Genomic DNA, 13,319 nt, shown 5'->3' on the forward strand with positions numbered 1-13,319 from the left:
TTCTCCCAATAACTAACTTTTTAACAAAAGATCTTAACTATTGATTTTATATTATTTTCACAATATTTATACTCTAAGAACACCCAAAATAGTTTCCCCTATAATGCCCTAAAGACAGTTAAAATGTCATATCATTCATTATTTTGACTCATCATCATATTTAGTACTTGTTTTGATGGCTTGTCCTAACTCCTAACTAAGGATGCTAACCGCGTTGAAGCTATGAGGAGCCAGAGCCATGTGATTATATGGGAGGTCGACAAGTGGCTCATGCTGCTATTATTAAATCCAAACTGTTGTTTTCATCCTTTTTTTTTTTTTTACTTTAACAACAGTAAATATACATATTTTGAAAGAAAAAATAAATCATAAGATCTTAAGAAATTGATTAAATTCCAAGATAACATATGATATATTCGATCGCATCACTAGACTTTGATTTATTGAAGCACCTTTCATGCTTTAATAAAAGTGCAAATCAACTTTACTCAACTTTTGTTTTTCACTTTCTCCACTGAAAGAAATAAAAGCATACATGAAAAGCATGCACTGATGAACAAGTGCAACGTTCAACTCCTTAATTATATTTATATCATTTTGTACTCTTGTTTTCTTTCTTTCTCGATGAAACTGATTATGAGAACCGATTCTATTATGTTCTTTTTTTTTTCCGGCATAAAAGAAGAAAGTTGGCCATAACTTGTCCATGAAGAAAGAAACGGTCTTATATTTGTACACTACTAAATTATAAAAAAAAAATCAAATCAACAAAATTGAGCCAAAGAAAAGTGTTATAAAAGGAATTAAGTATCAATGTATCATCATCCTTGGCTTCTTTTTTGGCTCTCTTTAGAGTAAAGCAGAGTACTTTGTGAATATTTCTTTATTCTTTTTAATATTCTTGGAATATATTTTTAAAAATACAGAGACAACAAATAGAGAAGAAGAAAGAAAGAAACTCTATAATCATATAATAATAATAACACCATTGTCTTTCTTGTCTCTTCCTTGAAACAGAGCTTACAAATCCAATATACTTCTTATTTGTCCTCTTTCTCCGCAGTTTATATACTTTATAAATCTTCTTCCTTTTAGATATTTCTGATTGGAACTTTGCTTTTTATTAATCATCTTCTACCAAATTCCTCTGATTTTGTCGAAGAAATTTAGTGTTTTGAAAAAAATCCAAAATCTGACTTACAGCATCAGCTTTTTTTTGGCCCCACTTTACAAAAGTATGAGCAACATTTTCTTGTTTTCTACAGCAAAGCAATGCTCACACCATTTTCGTGGAGCTTAAAGTCTTCTAAACCCAAACCAAAAGCTTTGAAATTTCTCAGCAAGAAAGAGAGTGTGTGTGTGGGAGAGATCTAGGGATTGGCTATTAAGAAAAAGAGAGAAAGAGAGAGAGAGAGAGAGAGAGAGAGAGAGAGAGAGAGAGAGAGAGTACAGTGCACTATGGGTTCTTGTGCTGTTGTGTTTTGTGCATCTGTTCTTTGTGTTTCTTAGATAAAAAAAAAAATAGTTTGAGAGACATTGAATCTCACACTCTTACTTACACACACTCACACACGCGTAAATTTCTCAACTTTTTTTATAATATTTCTTTTAGCATCTTGGATTGCGTGATACTTCCACTTTCTCATTTCAGAACAAAAGTGGGTTTAGATTGAGTGAAGTGTTAAAAGTGTATGTAAACAAGGGTTGAAGAAGAAGTAGTTTGGGTAGTTTAGTTTAGGGTTTCTTTCAATTTCTGGGGTTGTGATTTTCTAAATCTAGAGAATGAAGCCGAAGAGTTGTAAAGAGAGAGGTGTTGTAGTGGGGAAGAAAGTGATGGTTGCTGTGAGAGCTTCAAAAGAGATCCCAAAGGCAGCTCTTTTATGGACTTTAACTCACGTTGTTCAACCTGGAGATCGTATTAGGCTTCTTGTTGTTGTTCCTTCTAATTATACAAGTAATTCATCCTTTTCTCTTCCCTTCTCTTGTCTCTTAATTAGCAAGGCAGAGTTACTATGGGAACAACTTGAGATCTTGGACTGTTGTTCTTAATTATTTAGTCAGAATTTGCTTTGGTTTTGTCTGGTTATATTAATTATTGAGGAGAAGAATGTGAATTAATGTGTAAAGAGTTTTAATCTTTTTGTTTCTTGGCTTTTTCAGGTAAAAAGATTTGGGGGTTTTCGAGGTTTACCAGTGACTGTGCCTCAGGTTATGGAAGGTTTCTTGCTGGAACGAATTCAGATCGGAAAGATGATATTCATGAGTCCTGTTCTCAGATGATGTTTCAGTTACACAATGTTTATGACGCAGAGAAGGTAGGAAAAAACTAACTTTTTATTCATGTAGATTATAAAAGTAACAGCTTTTTTTTTTTGGTTAATGGGATCATAAAGAGTTTCATTTGCTTTTATAATGCAGATAAATGTCAGAATCAAAATTGTTTTCGCTTCACCTGATGGAGTTATTGCTGCTGAAGCCAAGAAATCCAACTCAAATTGGGTGATTTTGGACAGGTAACACTAATATGTTTTAAGTGTTAGTGTGTGTGTGTTGCAAATGCATAGTTTTGGAAACAGCTTTGGTGATATTTTTGAGAATTATTGAACAGGGGACTGAAGTATGAGAAGAAATGCTGTATTGAGCAATTGGAGTGCAATCTTGTGGTAATCAAGAAGTCACAGCCAAAGGTTCTTCGTCTCAATTTGGTGAAAAATGCAGATACAGAGCATCCAGAAGCTATATCGAGGTTAACTTCAAAGTCTGTTGAGCCTCGGAGAAGCACAAGACCCGGAAAAAAGCTGAGGGAACCGTTTGTGACTCCAGCTAGCAGTCCAGACCAAGAAGGTTCTTCACATACTGACATTGGCACTTCATCAATATCTAGCTCTGATGCTGGAGCCTCGCCGTTTTTAGCTTCTCGAGTCTTTGAGGGACTCAAGAACGAGAATTCGTGGATCAGTGATGGAAACAAGAGTTTCTTTGAATCTGATTCTGACTCTGATGGTGAAAAGTGGAGTCCTTTATCAATGGCCTCTTCATCTTCTCATCCTATGACTTCAGCTGATGTTCTGAGTCCTAGTGGTGATTTATCAAAAGCTCAAACCGAAACTCCGAGGAAATCAAGATTCTCAGTTCTTAGGCTCACTTTATCAAAGAAAGAACCTGAAGCACCAAAGGAAATACGTAAATCTGATACATGCTTAAACAAAAGCGTGAGAGAAGTGGTTTCTTTATCAAGAAAGCCAGCTCCTGGACCTCCTCCACTATGTACCATATGTCAACACAAGGCACCTAAATTCGGAAACCCTCCAAGATGGTTCACCTTTGGCGAGTTGGAGACAGCAACAAAGGGTTTTTCTAAAGGGAGTTTCCTGGCTGAAGGTGGGTTTGGTTCGGTTCACTTAGGAACTTTACCAGATGGTCAAATCATTGCTGTCAAACAGTATAAGATTGCTAGTACACAAGGTGACAGAGAATTCTGCTCTGAAGTTGAGGTTTTGAGCTGTGCACAACATCGGAATGTTGTAATGCTCATTGGACTATGCGTGGAGGATGGGAAAAGATTGCTCGTCTATGAGTATATCTGCAATGGATCCTTGCATTCTCATCTTTATGGTAAAGTTTCTACTCTTGGTATACAAAGAAGAACATTCTCCTTTTTTTTTTCTGAAACATTGTTATTAATGAAAAGTTTTGTAGGTTTGGGGAGAGAGCCGTTGGGATGGTCAGCGAGACAAAAGATTGCGGTTGGAGCAGCTCGTGGGTTGAGATACCTTCATGAAGAATGCAGAGTCGGTTGCATTGTTCATAGGGATATGCGTCCTAACAATATTCTCCTCACTCATGATTTTGAGCCTTTGGTAAAAAGAATGACTAAAACATGCTTAAAGCCTTTTCTGTCTTTCTGTTTTGTGCAAAGCTTGAAACTTTTTAACATCCTAGGTTGGAGATTTTGGGCTAGCGAGATGGCAACCAGAAGGAGATAAAGGAGTTGAAACTCGAGTGATTGGAACTTTCGGGTAATCTTATGGCATGATCTTGAGATATTCTTCTTCTTGATTTATATATACTTGTAGAACACAAAAACCAAGATGACCTTTTCTGTTAATCTTCAGGTACTTGGCACCTGAATATGCACAAAGCGGACAGATTACAGAGAAAGCAGATGTTTACTCTTTTGGGGTTGTCTTAGTTGAGCTTATCACAGGAAGAAAAGCTATGGACATTAAACGTCCTAAAGGTCAACAATGTCTCACCGAATGGGTAAAACCAAAAAGACAACTATATATATCAAAGTTTTAGTCTTTAAAGCTCAGATGCTTACATTTTTGCTTTTTTTATTTATTTTGCAGGCAAGACCGTTGTTGCAGAAACAAGCCATTAACGAACTTCTTGATCCACGTCTAATGAATTGCTACTGTGAGCAAGAAGTTTACTGTATGGCACTATGTGCTTACCTCTGCATTCGCCGTGACCCTAACTCGAGGCCACGAATGTCTCAGGTTTGCTACCCCATAACGCATCTCAAAAAAACACTTACCTCTACATTGATGTTTTGATGGATTTTTTTCGAACGTTAATGGAATCTGTGTTCTCTCTCATCAATGAAGGTGTTGCGGATGTTAGAAGGAGACGTTGTCATGAATCCAATGTAGAAGAGAAGCTTCACAAGGAAAAAAGTCTTCTTATGGAGTTTGTACACTATTTAGGGTATTTTACAGCTTCAGTGAGTTTTTTTTTTTGCTTTTGTATATGTAAAAGCTTGTGAATCACTGAGACAAAAGATTCAAGTAAAGTTTGTTGAGATTTTTACACTGATCATATGTGTGATGGACTCATGGCCGGTTAAAGGTTAAATAGTTCGGTTTAACACTCCGCAAATTGGGATTGTTGGTTAAACCGATTGGGTTGACAGATCAAACTTGAAACCTTTTAATTGCTTAAGAGGTTACAACACTTTCACTAAACAGTCTCGGGGGCGGCGACGACGACAACATCGTTCTCTTCTTTTCTCCTCATGTTCTGTTTGATAATCGCAGGTAATCTCGTCAACATCTTCTCTTCCTTTTCTTGATCAGTTAAGAAATTGCGGTTAGGTTGGTATAGAACCAGTTTTGTCTGGTTTAAAGTACAAAATCCGGTGACCAAAAAAAAAAAAAAAAAGAGTACAAAATCCATCGCGTGTTAGTTAATAAAAGGAAAGAAACTGTAATAAAAACGCTGGCGTCAACAGTAAGCTAAATAGGATCCAACGGTGGAGAAAGCTGCGTGAAAATTGCAGACAGAAAGAATCTAACGGTGATAAGTTATCAGCGTGAAACTGAAGCTTCCCATTTCTCTGTTTTAAAACCCCAAATCTCCCTCTCATCCCCTCTCATCTCATCTCTTCTCTTTGTTTACACATACACCTCATAAGAGTAGCAAACACATCGCTCTCCTCTCCTCTCGCATTATCCGAAAACATGGTAAAGTCCTCTTCTTTCTTGTACGATGATTAGATTGCGTTTCTTGGTCCGGGGTTTAGGGTTTCATATATCATGAGCACCTGAATGTATAGATCTAAGGGGTTGTGTCCTTCTCTTTTCTTATCATCGGTGCCGTGTGTAGTATCAATGGCGCAAAATTTACATGTACGCTTGTTTTTGGTATGTGTTTCAGAAAGATTTGTGGAAGGCTGCATTTCCAGTGGGAACTGAGGTAATAATATTATATTGTTGATCGGAGTTACTGTCTCCACCATTGATATAATAAATCTTTGCTTACGGTTGGTTGTTTTAAATTGTGATTGCAGGTGGACCAGTTAGATACATATTACGATGGTTTCAATTGGAGTTTCAAAACTCTTGAAGTAAGTTGTTTTGGATTATTAGTACATTCTCCAGGTTAATTTTATATTGTTGATGTCGCCTGAGAGATTCTGGCTTCTTTTAATATCTTTCAGGAAGCATTTGAAGAAGGAGGAATGTTCTATGGGAAGTCAGTCTATGTTTTTGGAGGTGCAGAACGTATGATGATGTTTCTCACTTGTTTCAAATCACCTTTGGCACTTTTAAATTCATTTTTTACATTTTTGTATATGTTTACAGCTCAGCTCGTCCTCTACGATGATGCACACATGATTATCAATGTCCCAACAGTTATTGTTGTAAGTACTAACTGTTTTAAAATCTCTCTATATATATCAAAAGGTCTGCTTGCTGCTACCATGCACTGATATCAGTAATATATTATTTTATATTTTGCAGATTGAATCACCCGTTCCGCCTTCTGACAAGCTAGATATCGGATCGATTCAGCGTGGAATGGAAATCATTCCAATGAAGCAGATGTGGATGGAATGGGTTCCTTACATTCCTTCTGATAATAGGTACCATGCATGAGTTCCAACAACTCTTATATGCTTCACATTTGCTTACGTTTCTATGGCCTAAAAAATCATTGAAACGAGAGACAGAGGTTATGCTAACGGTCTTACTTTTGATCTTTACATGCAGTTGCTAATTACTTTTTCTTTGTTCTTGTTGCAGAGATGGACAAGTTGGTAGGATGAACTCTCAAATTTTTAGCATGCGCTGTACACTGTCTAGGTAAGAAACATGTATCAGATGAAGGGATTTTTTCTTTAGGGTGCATGTATGAAGGTGATTTTATACAGAGTGTAGTTTGAACCTACCAGTTCTGGCATGTACTTAATTTAGCTTTTGTACATTTACCTGCAGAGATGCTCTCAGAGATATGAATGAAGACGATGCTAAGAAGTTCGACTATTGCGTTGCTTGTGAGTTTTATTCCTATACCATAAATTTATGTTCATTGTTGCTAATGTGCTACTACGCAACAACAAAAATCTAAGATCTCTTGTATTTGCAGATTTCTATCAACCATTTGAGGAATCTGAAATTGAACATGATGCTGTAATCGATATATTGTTTCCCTCTAATCCGCCGGTAAAAATTTCTGACTATGCAATGAATGTTGTGTTGGAAGTTACAGGTCTACTAGTATTACATTTACATGAAATGGTTTGATAGGGGAACATTGTTCTGTTTTTTTTACAGGTTGTATGTGATTTTAACTGGGAGCTTCAAAAGCTTGAGGTTTGCGTTTGATTAAAGTTTAATTACTTCCTCATTTGGTTTCAAAAGAGTGCAAATTGCATTCATGGTTTGATGATTGATGTTGAGATGGCTTTTTGTCCATATCTTATCTCAGGAATTTGTTGATAGTCTGATTCAAGAAGGAGGATTATTTGCAGAACAAAGTAAGTTTGAGGCTGTCACACAATTCTCAGTTCATGACGCCTGAGTGTATCTTTAATTACCATTGTTCTTTTTTACTCAGGAATTTGTCACAGCGCGTGTTGGAGAAGCAATGAAAGCTAAACGAGAGGTAAAAAAATGTAACCAGACTGAGATAAGATATGTAAGCTGTTCATTTTATGTGAGACTGTTTGCTAAATATGGTGTGATTCATTTCTTGCAGGCAAGAGAAGCTCGACTGAAAGCGATAGAAGAAATGAGCGAAGAAACTAAGGAAGCCTTCCAAAACATGAAGTTCTACAAATTCTACCCTCAGGCTTCACCAGACGTCCCTAGATTCCAGACGGTAAGCACAAAAGAAATGACATTAAACCAAACCACCTTCTCCCTATTTGTTCTGAAAATGTGAATCCTCTGTTTGCTTTTTTTACGTTTTGCAGTCGTCGCTCATTAACCGATACTACGGGAATGCTCATCAAGTCCTTTGATATGGTGGAATCTTCAGAACCAAGAACAAATGCCTACCTATATTAGTTAAAAATCCAGTTTGAATTTTGATCTTTTATTTATTTATTTATTACTAAGATGTAAAAGCCTTTAAATTTTTCTTCAAAAGAATATAAAATTTCTCAGATACAAATTACTTTGCGTTTCTTGATTTTACTATATTGTTATTTTTATTTTATACATTTGATTTCCTAAGCAAAATATATCACTTCGACAAAAATAAAATAAATGTCATGGGTTCTTGATATAAAGGCTACCTGATCATAGTCTAATATCCGGTTCACTCGTTCGGTTATTACAACATTGGAGAAAAATCAATTTGAGAATTTAGGTTTCAATCGATCTCAAGTGACGACGAACTTGTGAGTGTGTATGTGTGACTGTTGTGAACTCTCTCTGCTTCTTCGAATGTGACGAGAAGAAGTTACGAAAGGATATGTCTCGGCTTTGATTTACCTTCTTTTAACTCTGTATATGTTACTCTCTCTCTCTCTCTCTCTCTCTCTCTATCTATTGCGACAAGCCTTGACCTTGATCGATCCCTCTTTTACAATTCCGATACCCTTTTGAAATTTCACAATTCTTTCGTATTCCTAATGTTTCCAGGTTCAGTTCAAGTGGTAAAGTCTTTATCTTTCCGTCTTTGAGTTCATGATTCCGGTTCTGAGTAGTGAAACTTTGGAGTTATGGACAAAATTAGTCAATTGTCCGATGATGTACTCATCAAGATATTATCATTAGTTCCAACAAAAGATGCCATCGCCATGAGCACTTTGTCTAAACGATGGGTGTCTCTTTGGACATTGGTGCCAAGACTTGTCTTTGATGATTACTCAGACTCAGAGGATGAAGATGAAGAAGAGAATCAATCCAGAAACCTGGCGCAGTTTGTTTCCGGGACGTTGCTGTTACATAAGGCAGCGGTTCTTGAATGTTTTCATCTCAACATTGCTTCAGAATGTAGCGGTTCCGAGGTTGGTTTATGGGTTCGAATCGCAGTTGATCGTTTTGTGCGTGATCTCAAGATAAGTTTTTATAATGATCATGGCCCTGTTACGTTGCCAAGTAGGCTTTTTAGATGTGAGGCAATTGAGACTTTGGAACTCTGTAGAGTGATTGCTTTGGACGTTCCTTCTCGGTTTAGCTTTCGTTCTCTCAAGAAGTTACGCCTTCTCTCTGTGAGGTACTCAGATGAGGACTCTTTCTCTAGGTTTATATCAAATTGTCCTGTTCTTGAAGATTTGGTTGTGGAAACTTGTGACGAGGACAATGTGGTGACATTCACTGTTAATGTGGCGTCCCTACAGAGTTTATCCGTTTCTCGTACATTACGAGATTTACCAAATTCTGATGAAGTGTTTGTGATACATTCCCATGGTTTGAAGCAGTTGAAAGTTATGGACTACTTTGGTGAACTTAATCTGATAGGTAATATGCCCAAACTTGTAGAGGCAAATCTTCAATACGAGTGCCTCTATGCCAAGGTTTTGGAACCTTTTACCTTTGTCAAGCGTCTTTATCTCTGCTTATTTGGAGAGGTAATTTGTGTTGATCTCAACATATTTTTGATTAATTGTTCCTATGGAAGTTATGAGCTTGATGATCTGAAAGAGTACATTGTTTTTCTTTGCTTATGAGCTTGATGATCTGAAGTTATGAGCTTTATGAGCTTGATGATCTGAAGTTATGTAAATGCAGGCTCAGTATCTTACTGGTATCGTTCTATCCCAGCTTGTATGTTTGGAGCTATGTACCTGTGAAGATAATTGGACTAATATGCTTGTGAGTGTGCTCCAGCATGCCCCTAAACTACAAGTTCTCAAGCTTGAGCTGGTAGCTTTCTTTTTCCCTGTCCAATGAGTGCAAATTTATTAGTCATGTTTGGTTTCCGGTTTTGACAGTGTAGTGCATTGATCGCAGAACCATGACCATTGTCTAGCTACGGTTCGTAATGTTTGTTGGATCCAGCCCGAGCGTGTTCCTGAATGTTTCTTGTACCAACTCAAAACATTTGAATGGAGAAACTATGGAGGAACACAAGTAGAGAAAGAACTGGCCATGTACATTTTGAAGAACGCGAGGCGATTAGTGACTGCAACTATCTACCCTGACTCAGTCAAGTTGGCGCGCAAACATAAGATGTTTGAGAAACTGGAAATTGCAACTAGGAGTTCAAGAGCTTGTGAGCTTACAATGGGATAGAAATTAATCTCACCAAGTGTTGAAACTGTCCAGTTAACTAGTTTAATGTGGGTTTATTGTTATGGCTTTTTTATCAAACCTCTATCAAACGCCGTTCTCTATGTTTGGATAGAGATATAATATTGTTCTCAATTGATGCTTCTATATGGGTTTCTAACACTTGCAAGCTGTGAATATTGAATCTTTTGCTTTGCTCTTCTGCTATATGTCGTGCCCTCTGCAGGCGCAGTATCCTACTGGTAGCGTTTTACTTCAACTCGTGCGTTTGGAGTTATGTGTGCTCAGAGAACTGGTCGAACATGTTTGAGTCTGTGCTCCAACATTCCCCTAAACTTCATATTCTCAAGCTTGCGATGGTAACTTTCATCCCTACCCAAAGAATGTAAATTCCTAGTTTAGGACTAGTTTCATGTCTTGTTTTCTGGTCTCAAGGTATATATCTAATAACTAATGCAACCCTATTTTCGACAATATTTGATTGTAGAATCATTGTATAGCTGTGGATCGTAAAGTTGGCTGGATTCAACCGAGTTGTGTTCCGGAATGTTTATTGTTCAATCTCAAATCCTTGGAGTGGAGACAAGGAAGAGAAGAAGAGAAAGAAGTTGCTATGTATATTTTGAATTAGGCAAAGCGATTAGTGACCGCAACTATCGATCTTGAATTAGTCACTTTGGCGTGCAGACTTAAAGTGATCGATGAATTGGTATTTGCTACGAGAGGCTCAAGAGCATGTGAGCTTACAGTGTGCTGACCGCTGAAGAAAATTTTACATTGTTGAAAGTATTTGTAACTTTTCAGTAACTAGTTGAATGTGGATTTAAAGCTATTACATTCTTGTAAAATGATTTGCTTTTTGTCTTGTTCATGGTTACAAAGCCTAGAATGTTTCGTCTGTATTTACAAATCTGTCATTATCTAAGGTTTGAACAAGTGACGAAAAAAAAAAAAAATCCATTATTGTGCCATAAATATTTATGGGGGTTTTAGCTTAAAAAATCAAGTAAAAAAAAAATCTAAAATTCACTGTTAGGCTTTTCAGTTCCCTTCCTCTGATTGAGTTTCAGACATTGGAACAAACTAACTAACAATTTAAGGTTTATCTCAGTTCTCAAATGATGAAGCGGTGAGAGGAGAAGTTACATTTACACGGGTATGTCTCTGTTTCAATTGCTACTGTTTTTTTTTTTTCCCTCAATCTGTGAAAGACTTGATTTTGCTTGAGACCCTTTTGAGATTTCATGATTCTTTCGTATCCATGTCGTTTCCAGGTTAAAATCAGATTGTAAAGTCTTCACCTTTTTCTTCTTTGAGTTCGAGATTAAGGTACTGACAAGTGAAAGTTTGGGGGAAAACATAAGCTTTGGGAGTTCTCTGTGCTTGTAATTACAAAAATATGGACAAAATTAGTCAATTGTCCGATGATGTACTCATCAAGATACTGTCATTACTCCAAACAAAAGATGCCGTAGCCATGAGCATTTTGTCTAAACGATGGAAGTCTCTTTGGACATTGGTGCCAACACTTATCTTTGGTGAGTACCCGGAGGATAGGGAAGATGAGGATGAGGTTCCAAAGACTAATGATGAGAGTCATTGCATAAATATGTCACAGTTGGTTTATGGGACTTTGCTACTGCATAAGGCACCGGTTCTTGAATGTTTTCATCTCAACCGTGCTTCGGGATGTAGCCCCTCGGAGATTGATTTATGGGTCAGAATTGCAGTTCAACGTTTCGTCCGTGATCTGACGATAGGTTTTTGTTATGAATATGGGATTATAAGATTGCCGGATAGGCTATTTAGATGTGAAACACTTGAGACTTTGGAACTCAAAAAGGTGATTTTTTTGGAAGTTCCTTCTCAGATTAGTTTTCAATCCCTCAAGACGTTGCGCCTTTTGTTTGTGAAATATGTAGATGAGGAATCTTTCGTTAGGCTTATATCAAATTCCCCTGTTCTTGAAGATTTGGTTGTAGAAACTTGTCACGATGACAATGTGGCGACTTTCACTATTAATGTGCCATCCCTTGTGAGTTTCTCCATTAGGAATACATTGCAAGACTTGGAGACTGAGAATGATTTGTTTGTGGTACATTACCATTGTTTGAAGCAGTTCACCATTGTGGACTACTTTGGTGAGCTTACCTTGATAGGTAATATGCCCAAACTTGTCGAGGCAAATCTCTTATCTGTGTCCTGCCAAGCCAAGGTTCTAAAGTGTTTTACCTGTGTCAAGTGTCTTTCTCTATGCTTACCTCAAGAGGTAATGTTCTTGCTCTCTTTTGATCTTCCATTGGTAACGGAAAAAAATACTTTGAGACTTTTGTATATGTCATTACATTTGCTTTCTTTATTGCTTGTGTTGGTTAAATGCAGTATCCCTTTCCCACTGGCACCGTTTTATCTCAGCTTGTGAGTTTAGAGCTATGTTTATGTGAAAGTAACTGGACGAATATGCTTGTGACTGTGCTCCAACATTCCCCTAAACTACAAGTTCTCAAGCTTGCCATGGTACTTTCTTCCATAGCCCAAATTTTCTCAACCATGCTTTGGTTTCCGGTTTAAAAGCCTAATGCACTTTTACCATTGGTTGCAGAACCATTTGATGTGTGAGGGTCGTACGGTTTGCTCGATTCAGCCGAGTAGTGTTCCTGAATGTTTGTACCATCTCAAAACCTTTGAATGGAGGGACTATGCAGGAACGGAAGTAGATAAAGAAGTGGCGGTTTATATTTTGAAGAACGCGAAGAGACTAGAGACTGCAACTATCTATCCTGAAACAGATGAGTTGGTGCACAGACACAAGATGTTTGAAGAATTGGAAATTGCTTCAAGGAGTTCAAGAGCATGTGAGCTTACAATGTATTTATCTCTTTACCAAAGATTTAAAAGCTGTTAGAATGTGGATTTTTATCAGAAAGCTCGATGAATACCTTGTTCAAACTTCAAAGTTTCAAACAGAGCTTTGTATTGTTCTGCCAATACTGTATATTCAAACTTGTCATCATTATCTTTGTTAAAATAATAGAAAGATTTTACTATGTCGGACAAAGATAATGTAACATCTGAATTTAATTTCCATTATTAGGCAAAAATTAAAAAAAAAAAGAAGTAATGTATGAAATTATTGTAAAAGAAAAAAAAAAAGATTTTATTAGTAGGATTAGGATATGATCGGCCGGGTAGAATATAAATTGTGTTTTGGCATATTCCTATTAGCATTGAGACTTGTGGCCTTGTGGGTAGAAGAAATAGCCTAGAGTCTCTTCTTTATATTAACCCCAAAGTCACATTCATATAGACACAACAAATTATCTCAATTTTTTGTTTTTCTCTCTATATCATCTC

The 13,319-nt window shown here is 36.9% G+C and overlaps 4 protein-coding genes across 6 annotated transcripts; all 4 read left to right on the forward strand.

Annotated features, from left to right (window-relative positions):
- The first annotated feature begins 823 nt into the window (after positions 1–823).
- On the forward strand, positions 824–4,816 carry LOC104761743 (inactive protein kinase SELMODRAFT_444075). Of its 2 annotated transcripts, none has more exons than XM_010484858.3 (9): positions 824–1,954; positions 2,161–2,315; positions 2,419–2,513; positions 2,609–3,615; positions 3,700–3,860; positions 3,943–4,019; positions 4,116–4,263; positions 4,353–4,502; positions 4,611–4,816. In XM_010484858.3, exons 1-9 carry the CDS (start codon positions 1,783–1,785, stop codon positions 4,653–4,655), a joined length of 2,010 nt encoding a protein of 669 aa, XP_010483160.1. In that variant the 5' UTR covers positions 824–1,782; the 3' UTR covers positions 4,656–4,816. The 2 variants fall into 2 exon arrangements, 1 of the variants encoding a protein (XP_010483160.1); XR_015589205.1 differs by having other exon boundaries at positions 963–1,954; positions 3,692–3,860.
- Positions 4,817–4,968: 152 nt separating this feature from the next.
- On the forward strand, positions 4,969–7,899 carry LOC104761744 (protein HEAT INTOLERANT 4-like). Of its 2 annotated transcripts, none has more exons than XM_087499803.1 (14): positions 4,969–5,465; positions 5,659–5,697; positions 5,792–5,848; positions 5,942–5,996; positions 6,087–6,145; positions 6,246–6,367; positions 6,528–6,587; positions 6,720–6,778; positions 6,871–6,947; positions 7,059–7,097; positions 7,213–7,261; positions 7,342–7,389; positions 7,483–7,605; positions 7,700–7,899. In XM_087499803.1, the coding sequence occupies exons 1-12, from the start codon at positions 5,463–5,465 to the stop codon at positions 7,380–7,382; spliced, it is 660 nt and encodes a 219-aa protein (XP_087355929.1). In that variant the 5' UTR covers positions 4,969–5,462; the 3' UTR covers positions 7,383–7,389; positions 7,483–7,605; positions 7,700–7,899. The 2 variants fall into 2 exon arrangements, with proteins under 2 accessions (XP_087355929.1, XP_087355928.1); XM_087499802.1 differs by having other exon boundaries at positions 5,234–5,465; positions 5,942–6,005.
- A 140-nt stretch (positions 7,900–8,039) lies between these two features.
- Positions 8,040–10,867, forward strand: LOC104761745 (F-box/FBD/LRR-repeat protein At5g56420-like). The gene is made up of 6 exons (XM_087499804.1): positions 8,040–8,236; positions 8,373–9,304; positions 9,465–9,599; positions 9,687–10,015; positions 10,192–10,324; positions 10,453–10,867. The coding sequence occupies exons 2-4, from the start codon at positions 8,453–8,455 to the stop codon at positions 9,966–9,968; spliced, it is 1,269 nt and encodes a 422-aa protein (XP_087355930.1). The 5' UTR covers positions 8,040–8,236; positions 8,373–8,452; the 3' UTR covers positions 9,969–10,015; positions 10,192–10,324; positions 10,453–10,867.
- A 102-nt stretch (positions 10,868–10,969) lies between these two features.
- LOC104761746 (F-box/FBD/LRR-repeat protein At5g56420-like) lies at positions 10,970–13,023 on the forward strand. Its single transcript, XM_010484862.3, has 4 exons — positions 10,970–11,121; positions 11,240–12,234; positions 12,348–12,482; positions 12,568–13,023. The coding sequence occupies exons 2-4, from the start codon at positions 11,365–11,367 to the stop codon at positions 12,868–12,870; spliced, it is 1,308 nt and encodes a 435-aa protein (XP_010483164.1). The 5' UTR covers positions 10,970–11,121; positions 11,240–11,364; the 3' UTR covers positions 12,871–13,023.
- The last annotated feature ends 296 nt before the right edge of the window (positions 13,024–13,319 follow it).

Source organism: Camelina sativa, chromosome 18, assembly GCF_030686135.1.
Source record: "Camelina sativa cultivar CO46 ecotype springtype chromosome 18, ASM3068613v1".
NCBI lineage: Eukaryota > Viridiplantae > Streptophyta > Magnoliopsida > Brassicales > Brassicaceae > Camelina > Camelina sativa.

Bases quoted from the DNA above. Each gene is read 5' to 3' on its own strand.
- LOC104761743 (XM_010484858.3), top strand. From the start codon at position 1,783: ATGAAGCCGAAGAGTTGTAAAGAGAGAGGTGTTGTAGTGGGGAAGAAA. The intron at 1,955-2,160 runs GTAATTCATCCT...TGGCTTTTTCAG, and splicing joins TGTTCCTTCTAATTATACAA to GTAAAAAGATTTGGGGGTTT. The intron at 4,264-4,352 runs GTAAAACCAAAA...TTTATTTTGCAG, and splicing joins AACAATGTCTCACCGAATGG to GCAAGACCGTTGTTGCAGAA.
- LOC104761744 (XM_087499802.1), top strand. The intron at 6,146-6,245 runs GTAAGTACTAAC...TATATTTTGCAG, and splicing joins ATGTCCCAACAGTTATTGTT to ATTGAATCACCCGTTCCGCC. The intron at 7,098-7,212 runs GTTTGCGTTTGA...ATCTTATCTCAG, and splicing joins GGGAGCTTCAAAAGCTTGAG to GAATTTGTTGATAGTCTGAT.
- LOC104761745 (XM_087499804.1), top strand. From the start codon at position 8,453: ATGGACAAAATTAGTCAATTGTCCGATGATGTACTCATCAAGATATTA. The intron at 9,305-9,464 runs GTAATTTGTGTT...ATGTAAATGCAG, and splicing joins ATCTCTGCTTATTTGGAGAG to GCTCAGTATCTTACTGGTAT. The intron at 9,600-9,686 runs GTAGCTTTCTTT...CATTGATCGCAG, and splicing joins AAGTTCTCAAGCTTGAGCTG to AACCATGACCATTGTCTAGC.
- LOC104761746 (XM_010484862.3), top strand. From the start codon at position 11,365: ATGGACAAAATTAGTCAATTGTCCGATGATGTACTCATCAAGATACTG. The intron at 12,235-12,347 runs GTAATGTTCTTG...GGTTAAATGCAG, and splicing joins CTCTATGCTTACCTCAAGAG to TATCCCTTTCCCACTGGCAC. The intron at 12,483-12,567 runs GTACTTTCTTCC...CATTGGTTGCAG, and splicing joins AAGTTCTCAAGCTTGCCATG to AACCATTTGATGTGTGAGGG.